The sequence below is a fragment of the Xyrauchen texanus genome, chromosome 15, assembly GCF_025860055.1.
Source record: "Xyrauchen texanus isolate HMW12.3.18 chromosome 15, RBS_HiC_50CHRs, whole genome shotgun sequence".
Taxonomy (NCBI): domain Eukaryota; kingdom Metazoa; phylum Chordata; class Actinopteri; order Cypriniformes; family Catostomidae; genus Xyrauchen; species Xyrauchen texanus.
In genome coordinates this window covers 25,511,562-25,535,917 of record NC_068290.1, presented here as the reverse complement: position 1 = coordinate 25,535,917, position 24,356 = coordinate 25,511,562, and the positions used below count along the sequence as shown (strand labels likewise).

Here is a 24,356-nt window from a genome sequence, read left to right as displayed (position 1 = left end):
GCAGGTCATCCGAATCCCAATAAGCTATCGAGCCAACTTGATTTTAGCCAAATTGGTTGGCATGGAGACTAATGAGTTTAATACAGAGGATTATTTGTACTCTGTATATATTTTTGCTCTGCTGATGTCTGGCAAAGACTTTATGAATATCGGTTTTAGTTTGGAAAAATAGAGAAACAGTAGCAGCGTAAGCTAAATTTATTTAGCAAATCTACGTTTAGACAAAAGGATTTGGAGGACACAAATTATGAGACTACAGAGGGAGGAGGTTGCTTGAAGCGCCAGTCAGAGTCGAGAGGTGACCACACATCTGACTGCATGTCCTGTGAAACAAAAACACCCCATGGAATAATACCATTTCTGGCAAAGGATTTGGACTGAGGTTTCCATTTCATCTAATGAAAAAAGTAAGGTCTAATAGATTAAATGAAATTGTGGCCACAAATTGTTTGAACGATGTACATCATATAGCTAAATCAACTTTAGACAGATATGCAACAAACAAATAAAAATATTTTAATTGTAAGCACAAAATAAAGAGGTTTGTAATCAAAACTAACAGTAGATAACTTTGAGTTTAACATGGGCAAAAAAACAATTAGGGTTTACTTTTTTAAATGAAAGATGGAACTGTAGAACCAGAAAATGAATAGAAATTAATGCAGTCAGCAAGACCACAAAAATATAACAATTATAAGGTCAAATCAACACAATGTGCTTGTTTTTTCATCTCAACCCTTTAATCTGAAGTATTTTAAAAACTGTAATACCTAATCAGTGCATGTATAAGACAACAGAATGACTTTTCTTTTTTAGTGCATTGTGATAAGTCTAAATGCACATTTAAAGTTGATTGAAAATCAGCAAACATTCATTGAAGTTTCAGTCTCTGAAACAATGTGTTAAGAATACAAAGCAATTCAATTTTTAAACTCCACACACTGGGGTATCAAAAACATGTCAAAAATATGCCTGAAACCCAAGTGACCAGAAAGTATTTTAGCAAGCATTTAGTCTCCCCCTGACAAAACACTCAAAGTAACTTTCAACGCCTAGTTGAATTCAGTAGATGGTTCGATAAGAGAAAATGCAGAGTCCAACCCAAAGTATATTCTAGCCCCAACTTATATTTGATCACTTGGCAAAGTAATAGCATACCTGTCCTCAACAAGCAACATGACATGAGTTATCATTCGTGTCTAGAGCAAAAACGTTGTTGGACTGGCAACATGCCAAATTTACATACTTGGGGTTTAAGCTAAATACCTAGTATAGAAAATAGTAATCATGTTTATTGCCTCAGCATGCAACACTTAATATTAGAATCTTGAAAGTGTATTTGTAAACTCATGTAATGTTTATTAACATGTCATTAAATAGACATGTAGAATTCTACCACAAAGTATAAACAATTTACCCCAGAGATGATTTTGTAACTTTATTAATGAGTTTATTATTTATACCAACAAATAAAAACATAGTTTATCTCTCCCTCTCTCTCCCTTTAACCGTTATCATTTCACTGATGGGCCGAGCAGCCTGTGTGTGGTAGTGTGAACCTGACCCTTTCCAGAACATTCTAGCAGACAATATTCCAGAGCTTGAGGTATGAACATTACACCAATTACACAACAAATAAAACCCCTCCCCCCCATCAGATTGTAAAAAAAAAAAAAAGAATCAGACAGCAATACAATAAATAAAAAGGATCAGAACAAACACTGATGAGGAGAGGGGAAGGGCAGGCAGGGGGGTAAGGAGAGAGAGTAAGAGAAAGAGACTGAGATATCAGATAAAAACAAAATTTTGTTCAGTTTTGTCTTTCTCCCTAGACACAGGGAGAGTCTGGATGAAATGTTATATACAGTTGTATGGTGAAGGGATAGAGCAAGGGAAGGAGAAAGAGAGAGAGAGAGAGCGAGAGAGAGAAAGAGAGGCATAGAAAGGCTGGTTTTTGCTCTTACCAGCACTACTACACTAGGGATAAAACCTAATTACAAGGACAACCAAATAACAATAAAAAAATAACAAAATAAAAGGTGCATGGCATTTACATATTAGCAATGAGAGAAGAGGAAGAGGAGGTGGGATAGAAGAGAGGTAAAACAAACAGCTCCATTTTTAAAAGTATCATTTGCTAAGTGTTTCTGATTCAGACCTGTAAGTGGGATGAATGATATCCATCTCTCCGTGTAAGTGTATGGGTTTATCGATTTACGAATGTTCCACAAACACTCTTATACAGACATCGGCACAGCAATGTGCACAAACACACTCACATACACAATTCCATTATATAGAATTGTAACAAAATAGAATGGCTAACATAACTACTGATGGAATTCACCTCAGTGTACGTGTGTGTCTATTTCTGAATGTGCACATGCACAAAAATATGAGTAAAAGTGAGTATCAAGTTTTATTTTGAATCTAAAAACAAAACAGATAACCCTGTCTCAGCTTCAGCAACTACCTCCTTAAAAAAATTAAAACAAAACCGTGTGTGCAATGATTACTTAAAACACCAGCTGACATACACAAGTATTAAGACACAACTCATTCTTTGCTCATTTCTTTGTTTTCACAAACACTCACTGCTTCATAAAATGCAGTCCTTGCTTTTGTTCAAGAACGCATAAAGAAATCTAAAATGCTAATTTTAAGAGCAAAAACAAATTTAAAGGATTAAACTAGCACAATATTGAATATCAATTGTTTAAAATGTCATTAAATGTATGGTTTACACAAAGGCAGAAAAAGCAGAAACTGCGCAGTTCTCTTCCTGCCCCTAGGGGGCAGTGATGCCCTAACAAGCCATTCCCAGTCTTCAAACTTAAAGATAATGAATGTGATCACAATTATCTGCTAACAGTAGAAACAGATTTAAGAGTCATGAGCTGAGTGGCATACTGAATTTAGTCAACCTCATTATCTCCTCTGATGATTGAATTTGGGCATTACACACATGGACAATGACAGGAGAACATGACTGCACAACACAAGGTGACGTGTGTGTGTGTGTGTGTGTGTGTGTGTGTGTGTGTGTGTGTGTGTGTGTGTGTGTGTGTGAGCGAGAGAGAGTAAAAGAGAGACTGTTTGGAGCTGTTGTTGGGAAGGAGACAGGAATGAGAAAGAAGGGACGAGGAGAGAGGGGTGGTAACAGCAGTAATGCCAAGGAAAATTTAGGTGTTGTTGCTCAGGGGTCCCGGTGCTGAGCTGGACTGTGCTGGACCATCTGAACTGCTGCCCTCTAGGAAACACACATACACAAACAGAATTAAAATACTTCACTTAAGAGTGAGATGGTGTGGTAAACATACAGCCACATATGACTATCCAGTAGTGTTGGGGAAGCTACTATGAAACTTGCTACTTGTAAATTAAAGGTGCACTAAGTTCTTGTTCATGTCATCTTAGACTTGCACAGACAACTAGTGACCTGGATGCAGCAACATTCAAATGAAATCGTTTTCGGTTACTGATGCCAATTTAAAAATTCACAATTCACAGTCAGCCATTATTACTTTAGTCAATGAGTGAAAGTGTCAAATAACAGGGTGTTTACTGAGATTAAGCAATAGTATTTGGCTGGTCTTGTGAATCTAACATGGCAGCCCCCATATGCGGACCCTCTCCATCAGTGGCGAATTCTCAGGGACAGCAAAGCCTTCTCTGCTGACCTAACATGTCTAATAAATATTTTTTCATCCTTTCATTCTCATTCGCCTTTTTGCCTATTTATTTTCAAATCACGTTGCACTCCAAATTCATCTAAAAGCGAATGGCAAACAACGAATTGTTTATCCTATCAGAATTTATTCCCTGATGCTTACAAGCAAAGCGTGACGACTGGTTTACAAATCACATGACCAAAGCCGAGGGCTTCCGAAGCCACATGCAAGTCTGAGCTCCACCCCGTTAAGCCTTCAGAATTTCTACAGAATCCCTCAACAGTTCAAGTGAATAGGCATCTAAAGTCAGATTGTCAGATTCATCAGCCAATCAGATTGATTTATTTGTTCTTGGTGGATGTGATCTTTAGGATATGTCCCAGTTGAGGCCTTCTAGCTGGCCTTGAGTGACACAATCATGCTTTAAGTGATGTACATAATTTGAAAGCAAAGAGCGCGAGATCTAGCTGACAAGTCTGTCAAGATCAAGCTGTCACGGCTGCTATCGCCATTGAGAAAGAGATCCTTATGGATTTAAAAACCTGAGATGTAAACAGGAAAGGAGGGCTGATTTTCACTTCAAGTAAATTGGTAAGTGCTTTTTGCACCAAGTATAAGTGCTTGGAGTTTTCTTAGTGTAAATTAGTGCTGGAGCATTCAGTTTGAGTTTAAGTTATGAAAAGTAACCGTGTACCGTACGTAACAAAAATGATTGCAAGCAACATTTAGATAGCTTTAAAAATGTAAATTGGTATTATAATTTGGCTGCGATGTAATGTATGATGTCTATAGGCATATAGTGTCTTATTAATTGTGAAATAGTGTTTCCTTAATGGCATGAATCACACTCAAGGCCAAAACTTAAAATGCACAGGCCACCACTGCTCTCGATGTAGAATAAAATAGCTTTTATAAAGTTACTGATATGATTAATGAGTCTTCATTTTAATGTGAGTGGTCATGATCTGTTTCAAAATTACAATTTATTTCTTAAGGAGTACATACATCTTTTTTAATGAGGAAAAAAATGTGTGCACCTTAAAGTAGCTAAAACTGCAGTAACGCTATCTCTAAGCAGTTAGCTACATTTTAGGCTACTATCAAATAGGAGCCAACTATATTGAAACTATTTAAGAAAGAAAATCTTCATTTTAAATGCATAACTATATGATATACAGTGTCAAGAAAAGTATGTGAACCCTTTGGAATTAGCTGGTTTTCTGCATTAATTGAGACCGGTATAGCTGCAGGCATTGCTCCAAAAAGGGGCGTGGGCTCCGAATTGCCATTGAAGATACAGGGAGCCCCTAACCTAACCTTAACCATGAGCTCTAACACATACCTCCAATCTCGATTAATTAATTGGATGCAAAGTTTGCCAACTCCTTACTCTAAATCGCTTTTGTTGAAATCATTAGCCTAGGGGATTACATACCTTTTCCAACTTACACTGTGAATGTTTGAATGATGTATTCAATATGTACAAGAACAATACAATAATTTGTGTGTTATTATTTAAAACAGTTACAATAATTTGGACATCCAAACGCTACATAAGAGAGCGAGGAATGTTTATGCAAGCATGTTTGATTACTGCCTCAGCTTGTTTGTTGGATTACTGTACTGTCAGGCTACTGAAAAATGTGTTCAAGTTAATAGCTACACTGCTACTCATTCAGGCTGACAAGAGGAAGGGTAAATCAAAGGCAGAGTGCATGTATATGTGTTCAACCATAGTGATCAGTACCGTGTGAAGCAGGTGATGTCTGTGAGCGAGCATGGGGAGGAATGAGAATGGAGTTCAACTGTGGTTGGATAGACAGCTCTGCAGGGGGAGAGAGAGACAGAGAGGTTAGGTGTCAATACTAGGGATGAGTATTATTTCAGATTTAATGATTTGATTCAATTCTGATTTTGATTTGACTCCATTCCATATGGGTGTATTTCCATTCTTTTCATATAAAACAGAATTATGTCTCAGCTAAGGATGTTAATTTATACAGGGGACCTTTTAATGGGTACATTACAAAAATAGTCATTTTACAAATTATATTTGATTTGTTTTTCTCATTTTGGTTACATTTTATCTTTCTAAAAACGTACAAATCCATATCAATAAATACAATGTTTTGTTGAATGTCTATTGTTTAATGCATAATTTTTATTATTTACAAGTATTTACATTGATTTGTAGAGCGCATGCTAAAAATACTTATACTTAAGAAGACCAGCAGTTCTGTAAGGAGTGTCTGTAATGAGTGCATATTAACGAGAGAACTTGGATTAGCTTCTTTACCTCATCCATGCTATTCGTGATTAGAATTCAAACTTTTTCTTGTTTTTGATCAACAATTGACTGTTAAGAACAAAAGCAATATGAGAAGGAACATCTTTCAATGACAAATAGATTGCATCATCTTTGGACACACAAAATGCGTCAAATCAAAATTAAACTCAACACTTCGTAAAAGGATGCTGAACTACTTCTCCAATATACTAGTCCATCACTGGTGAGCGAAATCACAACATTTACCAGCCATTTGCTTATCACAGACAGAGAGCTGCTCATTAAAGTAAATGATCGATCTTGGGTTTTATGAATCGATATTGAGATTGCAATACATCAAAAAAATCTATATTTTTACCTAGTCAATACCTGCATTTGAAGTCCCCTCTCGTCTGGTTTTAAAATGCATATTGCAATATGTGAGGCGCTCCATCAAAATGAGTCAAGAGTCATAATGGGCCTTTTTTGGGGGAAAAACTTGATTTTTGACTTTTGGGTTTTCTACTGTTTTTGATAAAAACAAGCTTTCAAATCTACAATTTCATTATGAAATTCAAAACCATAAAAAAAAAAATTGTTTGTGGCGTGGCAAACCGCTTCAGTTCCTGTCAATATAAACGGAAGTGCAGTATATAGTGTCTCACCGATCAGCGCTCCTCATTTACCTCAGGAAAGTTATCCAATTCTTATAGTTAGTTAGTTTGAAAAAATTTACTTTAGAAAAGAGTATTTTGCAAAAATGTTTAATACATCACTGTCAGAAATGCAACAACAGATGTGGAGTGGATACAACTTATTTAGCTGGTGGATGCGCAAACTCCTCGTGTGAAGTGTAAATGCATGGATATGTTCCAAGTATGCTTTGTGAGCCTGCATTAATGTTATGAAGATTTCGATTTGTTAGCTTAGCTACATGCTAATATCTGAAAACAAAAGTGCACTTGTCTAGTATATTTTGCATGTCACATGAGGAGTTAATCACACCTGCTATCTGCATACCAGGTGTGATTGGTTAATTGGATTCTATTTTGGTTCTAATGCTGTTATATACATGTAGACAGGTGCACTGCAGGCATTAGACTTTTGCCAGCTCAGTAGATTTTGTGTACTAAATGGCTACAGTTTCTAAGATGTTAGGTTTAAAGACCAAGATGAAGACAGAGAGCATGTGAGCTTTATTTATCCAACAGGGCTAAAGCTGAGGAGAAGTGGCAGTTCTCCCCATTCAACTTACCCACAGGGCTGAAGTTGAAGAGTTGGGGAAGTTCTCGGCCATTAGGCAGACGGGCATTCGGCTGGCGTAGCTCATCAAAGAAGGCATGTGCACAAGCCTCCAGCGGTGAGAGCCGAGTCACTGGCGTGTACTCCAACAGACGAGAACACAATGAGATGGCTTCAGGAGGCGTCCTCGGCTTAAACACCTAACACAAACACATAAAACAGATGGCACAATTGACCATTTTACACATTAAGGTCTTTAATCTATTGCATCAGTTTTTAAGTTTGAAAAATTGTGAATGATGCTGCATTACACTGAATTAATGAAAAACATTTTCATAGTATTTATTTTCTCCCCTTTTCGGCATGCCCAATTCCCAATGTGCCCTAGGTCCTCGTGGTGTGACTCACCTCAATCCGGGTGGCGGAGGACGAATCTCAGTTGCCTCCGCATCCGAGACAGTCAATCCGCGCATCTTATCACATGGCTTGTTGAGCACGTTACCGTGGAGACCTAGCGAGTAGGAGGCTTCACACTATTCTCCACGGCATCTACGCACATCTCACCATGCCCCCCACCGAGAGCGAGAACCACATTATAGCGACCAAGAGGAGGTTAACCCAGCATGACTCTAGCTAATTGGTTGCTTGGGAAGCCTGACTGGAGTCATTCGAACTTGTGACTATAGGTGTGGTAGTCCGCGTCATTACTTGCTAAGCTACATATGCCCCAGTTTTAATTTAGCGACTTTAAAACTGCTCCACGGTGCTAAAATTGTTTCTTTCTGAACTGGTCTGAGAATCATTGTTGCTATAAGTGTAATAACAGGTGTGCATTACCTTTGTCCAAGGGTGTGCTTTGATCTGTGGGAATTTAAACTCTGTGTAGTTGGGGTTCATCTCACGAATCTGTTCTCTTGTGGGAGTCCCCAAAACCTGCAGAGTGGACAGACCAAAAAATTAAGACTCTCACAAACAGATCCCTCTTTCCTTTTTGTCTATACCTACTAAATACAGCAATACAGATTTTCTAATTTTCCACTCACCTTGATGATCTCTACTAGCTGGTCCACACCACTGTCACCAGGGAATATGGGCTGCCCCAGCAGCAGCTCAGCTAACACACAGCCGGCTGACCAGATATCGATGTTGGATGTGTAATCTGTGGCTCCAAATATAAGTTCAGGAGCACGGTAATACCGAGAACAGATGTATGACACGTTGGGCTCACCACGAACTAACTGCTTCGCGCTGTGGAGATTAAAAATGGGGATTACAAACATGTTTGTGCAAGAATCTGCTAAATATTTCACAAATATGAAAAGAAAATACATCCAGGAATTTGGGTTGATGTGGTGGTGTAATGGTCCACATAAAAAATGAGTACAAACCAAAACCAGTCAAAGTCCCATAGTTTGAATTTAGCCACGTAGTTGCTAGGGATAGGCAATGAGGGTTGAAGAGTCTTCAATCTTTGTCTTAAATGTTTTAGTGAAAGTGGATTATGTTGCGTGTGGACAGTGGCTATTTAGAAGAAGTTTAATCTATAAATGAATCTCCTTTAAAACTCTGCTGCTAAAGCCATACACATGCAGACATCGTTGGCTGATTTGCTGCAAGTTGCGCTGTTTAGTTGTGTGTGTGTCTCACGCTATGAACACTAGGGGCTTTAAATTACGTGTCAAGGTAAAAAATGGTCTACTTATAAAAATCAAGCATGTTAAGGTCAAGGTCAGGTGAAACTGAAACCAGCACCAGCCTAATTAAACAAAGGCTCCTTAAACCAAATAGCCATCTATTTGAAAATATAGTTTTTAAATATGCACACCTTAACACACAAAGCTGCATGCAGAAAATATATAGGAGTAGCCACTGAATCTGTGGGAATCGGAGTGTGTGTGTTCCCTGGTAATCGCACCCACGATCTTGTCGTTGCTTGCGCCATACCAGTTGAGCTACAGGGACATTACATAGAGATATTCACTAACTCTGACAGACACTTACCTGCCAAAGTCACACAGTTTGAGTACAGCGGTGTCTGGATCCACCAGCAGATTCTGAGGTTTGATGTCTCTGTGACAGACACCTTGGGAATGAATATACGCCAAGCTGCGAAATAACTGATACATATATACCTGAGAGAGAGAGAGAGAGAGAGAGAGAGAGAGAGAGAGAGAGGGTGGAGGGCAAGGTAGGGGAGGAGAGAAAGAGATGTTATTGTTTATTGTGCATGTACATATGAATGGGCACAGTGGCAGCAGTCATCATAACACAGAGACTTACTTTGACATAGATAATGGGGATGGTGGTCTTGGACTTGTTGAAGTGGCGTGCCACCCTGTACACAGTTTCTGGTACAAAATCAAGCACCAGATTTAGATACACTTCGTCTTTCTGATGAGATTGAAGAGAGAGAACATAGATTAGTTTGGCAACCTACAATTATATTATTCAAAATGACGAATATAGTTGCCTAGAATGGGCAAAAATAATTTATAAAAGTTTTAATATTTGAGAAACGAACACCAACCTTTTCTCCACTGGAGTAAAAGAAGTAGCGTAGCCTGACAATATTACAGTGGTCCAACTTCCTCATTATTTGTAGCTCACGGTTCTATAGAGAAAGAAATTACATGTGAATGTCAGTAAAGCATAGAAATCAAATAACCATTTTATCTGAAGCGTTAAGATGAGTAACGTAGGGCTGCGCAATTGAAATCGCAATATGGCCCTGAACAATTATTAAAGAGCAAGGATTAAATTAAATATAGAGTTTGCATGTGCTACCAACTTCAATTTAGAGGGACAATCTCTGTTCTGTTTGTAGTCTACAACATAATCCACATTCAGAAGACATATTCATATGTGGAAATAAATCGGACATGTATCTGATTATTCCAATATGCCTTCAGTGTGAACAGCCAGGTCAGATTTAATGTGATTGTTTTTACATCAATTTAACTCAACATTTGTCACACATGACTTACTGAGTAATATGGTTTAAAACTTTTAATTTCAAGACATATCTTTCTAGTTAATGCATTGAGTTGAGAATTGTAGGTTTCACCAGTTGGGTTCAGTGGTTTGTTTGAATTTCACATAGTAAAACATGTGCAAGAACAGCAGCAGATGTTGATTTAGCCTATGTAACGCAGCTCTTTGCTTAAGTCACTCATGCAGAAAGTTTCTATATTTCTCAAACTGTATCAAAACGTGAATGCAAGCAAATCAGTCGAAATCTGAAATAATTACATATAACAACTCTTACATTGCACACAGTATATATAATGCCATTTTCCTGCTGTCGATTTTATTTTTAATTGCTCATAATATTAAATCATTGAGCTTCAGTGGTAATTAAATTCCTCCATACGACTGCAAATTAATTAATTTAAAATAACTTTATCCATCTGGTCTTTCATCACTAGTTGATATTTTATTAAAGAAGTCATTAAGTGTCCCATTCAGTTAAAAAAAAAACTGCTATTAACAATTTTAATGTTAATTAATTATACATATTAAAATAGTTATATGCATGCTCAGGGAGAGTTGTTCGCACATAGGTCAGTTATCGATTATCGGCTGTTCAGACTATTGTCTGATATGGGCTATATTTAAAATGTTGTTTGAATAACCTAACAATCTGATTTGGGCCACAATCAGCTGCTGTGTGAACGTAGCCACTGAATCACAAGTACAGTTAGTTTTAAAGGTGCACTCAATAAGTTTCCCCAATGTGCATTCTTTTGTTTTCTTACAATCTCATGGACTAGTTCCATGTCATTATCCATTGCTTAATTTTAATTCCAATACTCAAGAACGCAAGTACTGAGAATGCATAACAGTACCCGAGATGTGTTCTTGATCAGGCTGAATATCGAGGGTGCATTGGATGTGACTTGTGCGAAAGAACCCATTTGAAGTCCCAGAAGTTATAGCAGCACTACGGTGGCAAATAAAGGACAATTATCAAGATTTCTGCTAGAAGCTCATGAAAGTCTGATGGCTCGTGTGAGTCGTCATGCTCCCTCAACATTTGTTAGGCATCATTTTAATAAAGTAATAAACACATGGAGGAAACTAGTGCTAACAGTCTTTATTTTTTCAACGAGTCCTACAAAACCTCACTGGTGTTATAATGTCAGTAGTACTCTTGCTGGCTACAAATGTGGTGGGACAGTCAACTATGCAACAGGAAGATCGCAGCACACACAGCACACACAGAGCTTGCAATAGAGTTCTACGTCCTCCTGTCCTTCAGAGTTCATAGCTTGGCAAGACTGGTCTTCATAAGAATTCATTTTTAGCATTGAGAATCATACTTTGTTATCTTGGACTAACACTGACACCTAGGGGTCTGGAGGCAGCATTTTCAATAACTGATGCCATTGTAAATTCACTATTTACAGTCAGCTATGATTAATGTAGTCCATAAGAGAAAGTGTCCAATAACAGGGCAGTTACAGAGATTAAGAGTAGTATTCACCTGGTCATGTGATCATAACATGGAAGCCACCATGAGGGGACCCTCTCAATGTAAAATAAAATATATTTTATAAGGTTAGTCTTCATCTAATGTTTTTTTTTTGTTTAAAAATTACTATACAATTTTTTTTTGGAGTAAAAGTTTTTAATGATGTAAACATTAATGAGTGCACCTTTAAAGCCTACAAATACTTTTCATGAGTACAAGCAGGTGAGTTCAGACCTTCTGGTTCATCATCATGTACTGTGAACACAAATTGTGAAACAAAAGCTCTAGGTTCAAATACTCCAAAAATGTCTGGCTGTTAAAAATCACTATACAAATCTATACAGGATGCAGAGAATTTTATATTTTGGACAGAAGAGCTAACAAATTATTTAAATTTGGAATGGAGCACACATTAAAAGAAATCAATACAACACATGAAATCAAAAATGGAAGTTTAGTGGTTTTCAGTCCATGTCTGTTAGCTTTGAGACACCTAGTGTAGTCTAGCTAGTGTACTGCCAAATGTTCCCAAAATGAAGTCTTTCTATTTCTGGGAAAAAAGCAAAAATCTTCCTGCACTACACAGATTTTTGTCCAATATACGGCCTTCTAGTCCAATGGCCCAAAACACTAGAACTGGGCTTTTTTCAAAGCCACAAACAGATCCTTGTACGATGAACTTCTAAGAATAACATAACTTCTTACAAACAAAATAATGCATTAAACCAAAATGAGGCAATACATTAACAGCATGTAAAAGCTTAAACAAAAACAAACAAACTGTATACATTGTGTAATATTTATGCTAGCTGCCAGACAGCAAGTGCAGTGGTGGTTTGTGTGTGGTTTTGTTACTTTCATGCATCTTACCTTAAACCTCTTATCCTGAAGCACCTTCTTTATGGCCACCATCTCCTGGCTATCGATAAGTCGAGCTTGGTACACTACCCCAAATGAACCATTGCCGATCACCTTGATGTCTGTGTATGAGACTTCTTGAGGGCGGTCAGGACCCTGCCCTGGTGTGGCTACAACTGTTGTCACCTTCCCACTATCCCCTGCAGACAAAAAAAACAAGAATTACTTTTGAAATGAAAGGCCATTCATTGACAGATCTGACCTTTAGCTAGAAAGAATCACAAAGATCCAGGCCATGTGAGCCTGTTTTAGCCTATATGGCTTCCATTAATGGTGTGGTGGTCTCTTACAATATGACCATAACATAATTACTGTGTAGCTTATTAATCACACCCTCCCTGCTGTAATCCTTATAGATAAATTAAATTACTAATACTTACAGAACAAAAACATCACAAATCCAGGAATTTAAAATAGAAAATTCCTCAAAAATAGAGTCTGCTTTCATTCAGTTGTTTAATCAGTGATTAGTGGTTAGCCTACTAGGGTTGCAGCGGTATACCGGTTTCACAGACGGAGGACGGAGAATCTCACATGTGCGTGTGCATCTCCTTTCCTCCTTGTCTGCTTGTCAGACTTGTCAACTTGCGACACACACCCACACACACACACACACACAGAGAGCGGAGAAAATGTCAGAGAGAAGTGAGGCGGTCTGACATGAGTGTGTGTTGTGTGAGTTAAACCAGTGTTTCTCAACTGGTCTATTCGGACTGGGTCACGGACAGCATGGAAACAGCAATGCCATGGTTCTCCCATTGAAGATATTTCAGCGGCACCCAAGTGATAGAATATTTAGGACTACTGAGACTCGTCTCCACAAGCGTTTAACATGCTCAGGGTTGCCAGATAAGAGACATAACACCCCCAGTTTGAGATTTATACTTGCGCAAATTGGAAATATTCCCTAACGTTATACTTATTTTGTGCAATCTGGCAACCATTCACTCGAGTGCGCCATTTCTGTCTCTTTCTTTTCCCCTTTGAACAAACTTAGCGATATGTAGTGCAATATCCTTCTCAAGGAAAAGTGTTATATGGCTACTCTGTGTCCATTCTTGAGGCTGCTTGTCATGTTTGGTGCTTCTAATTTTGCAGGTAAACCTTCTCAGTGATTAAATTAAATATAAAAGTAGATCTCGGAGGGGTAATCAATGACATGCGAGCAAAAGCAAGCCAGAAACGAATATGTATATGTATTTTTTTATTTGTGCAATTTAGAAATGTTGAAGTCCCTTCGCACCTGTATGTTAATCTAACTCTCGCAGTAATCAGTCATGCAGCCGGTGTTATTCAGTTGTGGCTGAAACCATCGAGGTTGACCCGCATCATGACTATTTTAGCATGTAAACGGGTAATGTTCTAGAAAAAAAAAAAAAGTAAACTTGCATGCTTTGCGACAAACATGAAAAGTTCTATAAATGGCTTTCTTTTTTTTATTAAACAGACCCCTGATATAGAGATTGTTAAATTGAATAATAAATTAACATGGAAGTAGAGATGGTAAAATACATTTATAAGCCTTTATTCAGTTTTTGAATGCCTGATAGAAAAGTATCTACATATGTAGAGCAATACAATACTTTAGGCAATTGCAGAATGGTCCTATTAGTCACAGATACACTTCAGAAAATTGAGTACACAACTATTTCTGGGCTTAAAAGATACAAAAACCAAATCAATGCAGAACATTGTATCTCAAAATTAATACAATGTGACCCCCCAATGCACTACTTCCAGCCCGATGTGGCCCCTTAAACAAAATAGTTAAAAATATTAATAATTACACACATCATCTTTACAAATTTGTTTCAGGATTTTACATGAGTAAAAGTAACTGTTATATTTTGACAAAATGTTATAGTTTCTTATGAAATAATCTAAAAGGTAGAATCTATTAGACCTCATTTTCTATCAACAGTGGCAGTTCTAGTTAAAGTTTCAAGATGTGTTTCAGCTAGTATTTATTTTTCATAAATACATTAATTTATTATTATATTACTACTATTATTTAAGACTAGCACACTGACCTAACCATGGTAATGAGGAGCCTTTCCTTCTGTGTAATATGTGCATAGGCGGAAATCACAGGGGGGTCGGGACACCCCCCCCCCCCATCTGAGGGTTGTCCCCCCCAAAATATCATTAAAATATGTGTATTGTAAATAATATAATGATATATTCTTAAAATAATTGTTTAAGAAATAAAATAATACAAATGCAAACGGGGCAACAACAAAAAAAACCTTGGTGTCCCCTTCAAAAATTGCTGTTTTTTTTAGTTTATTGTCCCCCCCAACATTTTTATGAAATTTTCGCCCCTGAATACGTGTATAAATATGTAATATTAGGTAATAAATGGGATAATAATGGGCTCATAGAAGTAAATATGCTCTTAAATTTTTAAAAGGGGGAGAGAAAACTTACTGTAGATTTTGACATCAACAACAAAAATAATGTCACTTGATGCATGTCCTTGTACTGGAAAACCATGAACAAATCTATGCAACATAAAAGGAAATGCGACCCAGCATACATTAAATACAGGTTATGTTTAATCTATGACAGGTCGATGCCTTGATGGACTTGATGTCCAATGTAAAATCTGTCCTGAAGCAAAACCAGTTGAGAACCAATGAGTTAAAAAGGTACAGACAGGAGCAGTCTGGCTGTGCTGTCGTGCACCTACAGTATATGTTAGTTGTTAATAATCAAAGGACATTACTTCAAAAGCTCACACAGCTGATGTTATTTTTCATTTAGTAGTTCATTTAATATGCTATGCTAACATGCTTTAGATATGTAACGTTATAGTTGCATGCTATTTTTTTTATCATGTTTATAATTCTGTTTATTATAATTCCGTTAGCTTTCTTATTTTTTCTATTTATTTATTTTCAAAAGGGAGACTTTTTTTTTTTTTTTTTTTTACACATACTTCAATAAAATAAATGGTTTCAAGTTTCAATTATAATAAAGTGTTTGCTCAAAAAATATATACCGTATACCGTGAAACCGTGATATTTTCTGAGACCATTATCATATCGTGAAAATCTCATACCGTTGCAACCCTATAGCCTACTAGGATTGGTTTCCCTTTTGTGTGATTTTAGCAGTTTTTGCTAGTTTTGCATGGTTGAGAGCAGGGGTTGCATTAACTGAAAATTCTCCTTCATTTACAGATTTTTTGAAACATTGATGGAAAATCCATTAATCTGATAGATAAAAAGAGAAAGAAAACCATTTTAACCTAGTGCATCAGTTTTGATTTCACACTCGCTCACTCTCAGTCTTCAGCTGTATGTGTGTGTAAGTGCCCTGTTTATTGCCTGGTATTAGGGCTGGGTGATATGATATATGTCGTGGTGACGATTTAAAGTGTCAATCGACAGAGATTTTGATTCATCGTGTATATTGCGAAATGTAAATATACATGTGCACAGCGTGACAGTATCTATCAGAGGGAAAGCTTCACGTGAAACTGAAACCAGGCTTGAGTGGGAAATTAATTTGACGGTTATTTGCCCATGCTGGTTTAATGACAGATTCACTAAAGGAATTATGCAGATCAGGTAACAGTGCAAACGTGCCCACAAACTTGTGGCCGACTCTTTGCAATTCTGATTTATAGGGCTGGTTCTGAGCACTCTACAGTGGAGGATGCAGAAGTCCACTGTGACCTGGATCATCTCTTGGATGGCGAGGAAATAAACCGCATTAAACTCACAGCACCTCCCTATATGATCGGAGATTATTTGCAGCATTCCCATAGATGACATTATTATTGCAAACATTTTTCAGATGAATGAAACAGAGAAAAAAAAAAAAAAAAGAGTGAAAACTCTTTACATGTGCTTGTTCCACATGACAGGCTCATGCTGCACGCCTTTGAAGAAATAGTGAATAAGACGCATGCATTGACGGCTTTTCTGTTGTCTGTTCTTAAAAATATAATAAAGTTGAGTAAAGACGCTGACTACCACCCCTGGAATCGGGAGTTCAAATCCAGGGCATGTTGAGTGACTCCAGCCAGGTCTCCAAAGCAATCAAATTAGCCTGGTTGCTATATTTTTATATATATATATATATATATATATATAAATAAGTGTTTCTTCAAGCGCATGTCTTTGTGTCTAATAGCATTTCTTGTCGTGTCACTCCGAGGCGTCATCCAGGTCGCTCGCCTGTTGTGGGTAATCACCCGTGCATGAAATACATTTGGACGAGGAGCTTGCGAACTGGATTCAGCCTCGTCGTATTATGCGGGTGGCGGGTGCTAGTTTCCCACCCTGGCCACTGTTTAATATATTTGCAGACTTCCCAGATCCATGGTTTTGCCATTTCCCGTTGATATTGTCAATAATCATCTGATCGCAACTGGCATCTTTGTAAGCCATCGTCGATATCCGATTAGATTGTCACATCGCCCAGCCCTAAACAGTACCGTACAATACATTTTTTTTTATCTGTATGCGGCATGGCTATGTGGTCTGGTTAAACCCTTAAGCATTTATTTTGGTGGAAGACTGTTCATTTTATAGTAGAGTTGACTAACACTTTATATTAGGTGCTTTAACTACTATGTACTTCTGCATTTGATACGATGTACTAATTATGCACATACGTGTTGTTGCAGTGTACTTACATTTAAAGTACCTACATTTAATTACATCTGTAGTTACACTGTTAACCTTTCCCCTAAACCTAACCCTGCCACAAATCTTACCTTAAACCCTAAACTAATATATACATATATATGTGTGTGTGTGTTTTCTATTGCTGAGGATGCAGCAGTCCAGAGACACACTCTACCGGGACAGTATCACTATTATCCAGACACCTGAATCATCTCTTTAACATGCAGAGGTTCGCTTGACTTCACAGCACTTCTGTAGTTCTCCATCATTTGATGTATTATTGCTGATATGATCAATAGAAAAGTCAAGAAAATGAAGGGGAGCTTGTTATTAAATCAGGTGTGACATCTGTGTTGTAGGTTCACAAGCTGACACAGATAATAAAAATGTAATCTGCTAAATGTGTCGAGCGACAATAATCACTTAAGATAATACAAACAATCTGTTTTACCACCTCAAAGCGAAGCACACTTAAGAAAATTATGAAAGCCAAAAGATGTGATTCTCATTAATTCAGTAATCGTTTATTTTTCTTGTTGTTGCAAGAAGTGTTTTTAAATAGTTTTGAAATGCATTTTCTGCAAAATGTGTTATTTTATTTGTGATTTTTTTTTACTAAAATTATGTCATATTTTATGTTTCTTTGCTTTGAAAAGATCTCAAGTTTCTTGAGGAAAGTTTATAATAATATTGATCAACAACATATCAGACTGAAATGTGTCAATGTGAAACTGAGTATTATGGTAAGGTTGATTTAAAACCAAGTGTTTTAAAACTTTGACTTTGTCAAGTTCTAAATAAGGAGAAAATTATATTAGAGGAAGTAGTTTTCATTTAAAAAGTATTTATATGACTGCATTTTCAAAAACATAGGCTTTACAATATGGTTATTTATTATGTTAACCGATTTGTATTGGTTTTTCAGAAACAAATTACTATATTGCGATATATATTGTTATCATTATATAAAATTACTCATATCATGATATAAGATTTTGGTCATATCGCCTACCTCTAAGTTCAGCCCTATTGTGCATGCGAGTATGAATTTTCTCAATTTCCAACGAGATTGTTATTTCCTAGGGATGTACCGATTCACTAGTTTTCTCGATGCATCGCTTACTTATGGTGCCGATCTATAGGCATCGACCTTGAAATATGATTTTGAATCGAGAATCGTTATTGTTGGTCAATAATCAATTGAAAATGCTATCAATCGGATGAATCGCGAAAACGGTGTACAATATTTTTAAATTGCCAGCACTGTGGCTCAGTGGTTAGAACTGTCGCATCACAGCAAGAAGGTTCGAGTCCCGGCTCAACTAGGGCCTTTCTGTATGGAGTTTGCAAGTGCTCCCGTGTTTGCGTGGGTTTCCTCCAGGTGCCCCCACAAGTTAAAAAAACATGCAGGTTAAGTGAATTGGAGACTCTAAATTGCCTCGAATGTGTGTGAGACCCCAAGCAACTGGGGGTTGCGTCAGGAAGGGCATCTGTTGTGAACATTTTAACAAATCAAATATATATGTGGACTATCATGAAGTGTACCCTTTACCTACGTGGGACAAACATTCGGAAAGAGAGAGAGAGTGTACAATATTTTTAAATATTTAATAAATTAGGCTACTAATGTGTTTTAATGGAGACATGTGTGGCATTGTTCCCTACGTGCGTGCCCTCATACTCTACAATCACATGTGCGCACTGCACTATTCTGTCGCCCTTCACGGGATCCAGCTCTCGGTTCAGTCCACAACTCTCATTGAAACCTTTTCTGAGCAGCTTTCAAACACCTTGTGTCTGATCTCTCCTCAGAATGGCCACTGAGAATCACATGAGGAATTGACAGCTTGCGCTCTTGTCTCGAGTGAAAAATGCTCAAATCTTTGTATAGCTGCCAACTCACTGATTGTGTCCAAAAAACGGAAAATACTGCCTACGGAGGCTGTATACAGAGGTAGGATGAAAATAAGGTGCTTTTCAAACTCTGAGACGTTTCTTTAAGGGGGCTTTCACACTTGGTTCGATTGCCTGTTCCGAACCAGAGTTTGATTGCTCCCCCCTCCCCCCGATGGACTGTGTTCACATTATATATTTGTCTCCGAACCGCGGTACGCTTGCGTCATCAAGCTGCAGCTGGTGCGTAATCGTGTTGCTTGATAACCGCAAAATGAAAAGGCGTCAAAATTCAATGAATAGACTTGCTCGGTTCACATTTGTTCTTCTTTTTTTTAAACTTTGGTTTTGTTTTCAACATCAAGATACAGAAACATACTTGTGTCTGTCTGCCGCAAAAATACTGAAATCGTTCAAAAGACAGCGGGCTGTCCGCCGAAGACAATTTTTGCGAAGGCAAGCAGAAATCATCTCTCTGCTTGCAGTGCGTGTGCGTCAATCCCGCTTTTCGTCAAGGTAAGTGTATACACACGCACACACGCACGCACGAAAGTAAACCCTTTCCGCTCATTTTGAAAGTGACGCGTGTGAGACTGACGACCACATTATACGTCATCAATATCGGTTCACTTCCGCGGTTTGGTTCGATTGCGTTCATATCAGCAGCGAACCGTACTGGAGTTCACATGAACCGTACCCCAGACCACCTTTTTAAGTGGACCCGAGTACGGTTCGCGGGTGCGCACCAGAGTTCGGAAGACAGCGTTCACATCATCCAAACGACCCGAACTCTGACGTCATTCGAACCGGGGTGCGCACCAAAAGTGCTAGTGTGAAAGCCCCCTAAGAGTTCCATTTCCCCAAAACACTGTCGGTTAAGCCATTAACTGATTAGGCAGCAAGTCAGCTTCCTAGGTTTTAAAGTGCAGCCTTTGCGTAGCCAGTACTGAAATAAAATGCTGTCATTGGGGTGAAAAAAAAATTCTATAAGACAAAAAGTGCCATTTTACTCGTATCGTTGTTCAGTTAGCGACTTTGCGTACAGAAAACAAATAAGTTGAAGTCATCGTCGATATTGCTTTTATATTTCCCTATTTGTATATTCCTGTAAATGCATTTGAAGAAATGCAGAATCGAATCCTTAATCTAATTTAAAAAAATGTGTCATGTGTATACCATTATAATGGATGCTATGCCCCTGAATGTAGCCGTAGCACTTATGAAATGAAGACAAGTATGACAGATAAAAATAGACCATGAAAAAAATTTTACAACTCTATTTCAGAGACCTTTTATATTTTAAAGGCAGTGGTGCACCGATCAGGAAATTTGAAGTTGATACAGATCACCAATATTAATTTTAAAAGTACAATATGCTACAATTACATGATACTGCCCAATACTACAAAATTACATTCAATTTACATTAATTGTGAAATGCTTACATTCATTTTAATTGAGTTTAAGTTCCATTTTCACAATCCATTGTGACGCACTAGCAACCAGTAAACACCATTAGATCATCACACATAGCAGAGATACATTCAAAAATAAGAGAGATATATCCATTACAAGCTCCAAAATCACTCAAGTGAGAAATCATTCATATCTATGGTGTGATTACCGTCTTTGGCAATTTGTTGTAAAGCAAATCAACATTAAACCACTGCATGAAGACGTGGTGACGTTATTAAAGGTTAAAATCTTACTGCTGTTATTGGTGGTATTGCACCAAACATACATATATCTCTGATTTATATCTGTGTTCTCACAAAATAGTGCTGGTATGAGGGACTAATGAGAGTTTGAGAGCGCGTGTTTGACACAGAGAGCGTTCATAATTGCTCAAACTGTCTCCATAGCCTTACACACCATCTGTCGCAACAAACATAACATCAATTATAATCAGATTTGTTTTTGCATGTTTATTTGTCGTTAAATTTGTTTATTTATCCGTTTGCAGTATCTTTGTCCTCTGTGACTGTTTACATGGACACCAGAAAGCGGCTTATTGCAAGATAGTATTCACGTTTACATGCAAGTGACATTTTTTACTCTCGTAAGCATGTGGCTCGGTCAGTAAGCAGCTTTCTACACAGCAATGTAATTTACCCCATGCATCTTGTGTAAATAACAAGCATGGCATCTGAGGAAGACTTTACAATTTCATTCTCTGTTGCTTCGCTTTATTTCCAGATATCCCAGAGTTGTTGCTTTTTGTTTCCTTAAGTTTCCATCGCAAACTGAAGCGGAATTGCGCTGCAATTGTAGGATTTCCCTATTACATATAACTCTGGGATTCTCCTAGAGTACGAGCGAATTTAACGTGAGGGACAGTCGATATTTTTCATTGGTGTGTATAAACGGGTATAGTTTATATTGTATGTACTTTTCCCACTGTACTCCCATAAATGTTTAATTCTTTCCACGTTGTTGACTTTTGTTGGACTCCATCCTATGACGTTTGTTATCTGGTACGTTCAGGCATATGCACACTCTTCAAAAACCTGTAAGAACACCGATTGCGTGTTTATATTCATTAGAGTAGCAGTATGTGTGTTATTTCGTTCAAACTGCAATAAAAAAAAAAGACCCTAAATCTAGGCATGATCGGCTAATCACGATCACAGATTTAAGGTGAAGATCGTCCAATCTAGATCTGCGGATGTTCGATCGGTACATCCCTATTTAAAGACATGACAAATATTAAGGCTGTCTCAAAGTAAACCACCTAACACATGTTTTACAGTGGTAAAATCTTTCAGAACCCAATAATGCCCTATTTTTCATCACGTTATGCCTCTTATTCTGACAAGCGCTAGAGTTACAGTCTGGTGTTAATAGTAGCCAATAGAAACACCCATGATTAGATGTGTCCAACCCCAACAGAACAAGGAGCAGAGATTATCTCTAGAAACAGCAGGCTGTTTAACTTGGTAGCTGTTTAAACAAAGGCGGAGAAGGATGAGAAAGCAAAAATCTGCTTGTATTTCCACCTGTGGTCAAGAACAGTCATGGATAGTGGGAATACCTGGAAACAGATAGAGCCCAAGGGTGATGTATTGTGTCAATTGTTGTCAGTTTAGATTCTGAGGAATTGACAAAGATTTATCAAAACAAAGTGTCTTCTTAATTAATCAACAATTACTAACGTAAAGCAGTTCATGATAACAGTGATATTTTTAGTTTGACATGCAGGTTAGTGTCCAATTATTATGAACATTGGCCACCTAAATAAGTCAACATCAATTATGCCAAATTTCAACATTATAATGTCAGTATGCAGTCATTTTGTGACTGGCCAAATGGACACTATCTAATACTGATTCATTGTCTAGTGAATAAACCATTCAGTAACTACTGTTTCAAGTTTTTTAGAGGTGTATTATTACAATCATATACATCCACCCACTTGATCGCCTCATTCATAGTAATAACACCCCATCAACAATACACATGGAAATCTAGCAGTCAGCTCCACTGCAGATGCAATCCTCCGGAAGTGAGCAAAACCACTGGGAATAATTTATAGAGCACCAAATAAAGAGGTTTATGCCTCTGAGGAAACCACTAATTTTCAAAGTAGTGCACAAGCCACAAATCTAAATTGTATAAATTGTCTTTGATATGACACAATATGTTTTTACAAAATGTAATAAGACTGTACAATTAAGATGGGGAACGTTTTTCAATGTATTCATGATATGTAGTTACTTTTTAAAGATTTTGCTTTCAAAATTACATAGACTCTGTGGCACTAACACTTCAGCCCTCTTAACGTTTAACTAATACAATCTCAGAACAATTTAGGACACGTATGATGAGGTCAAATCTATCAAGAGTCGTACATAAGTAAATTATTGAAGGCATATGCCGAAATGAAGACAAAATGTGAGATGTTGCCGACAGGGCTAACTGAGCTTTGTTAGCAAATAATATCTTCAGGTATTTAACGACATCTAAACACCCAGTCAGCTTCGAATCATATTTTAAATCAGGGCACAATATACTCTTGATACACTGTTTTCGATCATAACAGATGCGTTTAACACTTGCTCTCATAAAGGATTGTCTAGCTAATGTAGTTAGCGCAATCAAAGCCCTTGATCCGTCTACAAAAACAAGCTCCTGTTACCTTAGCCAGCTAGCCGACTAAAGTAGGTTAACGTGATAGTGGCAAAATACTCAGACAAATGAATGAATAATATAATACAAGGTCCAGCACTTAAGGATTTACTAGTTTACTAATATCACATTCGTTCTGGTTTTCGTGATATGCCATTGAATGATACTCACTGCCCAGCTTTAAGTTTCCGAAACTAGACGAACTCCCGCCAGAGGCCTGCACGCCCCCCGACTTTCCTGAAGAGCTTCCACCGGCGACGGCTGATCCGACGGCGGCTGCAGCGGCACCCGGAACCCCGGGAGGCTCAGCAAATGAGCTAGCCCTGGGCCGCCCGCTGCCACTCATTTCGGGTTGCGAGTGTGCCAGAGCGGGTGTAAAGTGTGCTGGTAGACTGGCCCAGGCGCGTAGTGGATATGTCAATTTAAACAACAATAATTGTAAAAAAAAATTAAGATGACTGAACTCTAGTATCGTTAAGGTTGTGCACCTCTTTCTTCTGTGTGGCTGGCAACTGGAGCTGACGCTCTGCGCGCATTGTTTTCTGGCTAATGTAGTTCAACAACGCTTTCACATGATCTTGCAGCATAAAAATCTATTCATTACACAACCCCATGATGCTAAAATAAAACAACGCATTAATTCGACAATGTTATGTTGTATACAATTGTTTATTAGCCTATGATACAAAAACAATGCAGGAGAAGAATATTCTTTACTAATATTTCCCGTTGTGGCAAAGAAATGCATCTATACATTATATTTTTTGTTTGCATGACATTATCAGTTCATACCCTGTGCATGATATAGGCCCTTTCAAGTAATTCATAGATCTAAAATTTGGTTTGAGAATACACAATATTGTAAAGAGCTGTTTTGGTAATGATCTTCACAACACATACTACATGTTAATTTAAAAGCCAGTTTTTAAAGTAAGTCAAATTAAATTAAAACTGTGGTGTACACAGATTGTTTCTAATAATTTTTCCCCAAAATTAAATCAAGGGCAAAAGACCAATGGGATATCTTAATAGAAAATCACCTGTTTAATACAAGTTACACTCAATTGACAGAATTTGTGGCACAATGTTCATAACCACAAAAAAAAAAAAATAATAATAAAAAAAAAAAAATC

General features: G+C 37.6%; 1 protein-coding gene across 1 annotated transcript; it reads right to left on the bottom strand.

Annotated features, from left to right (window-relative positions):
• Positions 1-249: 249 nt before the first annotated feature.
• LOC127656374 (glycogen synthase kinase-3 beta-like) lies at positions 250-23,752 on the bottom strand. The gene is made up of 10 exons (XM_052144678.1): positions 23,395-23,752; positions 12,521-12,708; positions 9,707-9,790; positions 9,460-9,570; positions 9,181-9,311; positions 8,223-8,427; positions 8,017-8,112; positions 7,193-7,379; positions 5,419-5,496; positions 250-3,250 (listed from the first exon to the last, which is right to left on the bottom strand). Exons 1-10 carry the CDS (start codon positions 23,567-23,569, stop codon positions 3,183-3,185), a joined length of 1,323 nt encoding a protein of 440 aa, XP_052000638.1. The 5' UTR covers positions 23,570-23,752; the 3' UTR covers positions 250-3,182.
• Between the last annotated feature and the right edge of the window lie 604 nt (positions 23,753-24,356).

What these genes read in the sequence shown, in the direction of transcription:
- LOC127656374 (XM_052144678.1), bottom strand. Translation starts at nt 23,569, where the DNA reads ATGAGTGGCAGCGGGCGGCCCAGGGCTAGCTCATTTGCTGAGCCTCCC. An exon ending in AGCTAGTAGAGATCATCAAG is followed by an intron (nt 8,113 to 8,222) that starts GTGAGTGGAAAA and finishes TCCACTCTGCAG; the next exon opens with GTTTTGGGGACTCCCACAAG. An exon ending in AAGCACACCCTTGGACAAAG is followed by an intron (nt 7,380 to 8,016) that starts GTAATGCACACC and finishes TGTTTGTGTTAG; the next exon opens with GTGTTTAAGCCGAGGACGCC.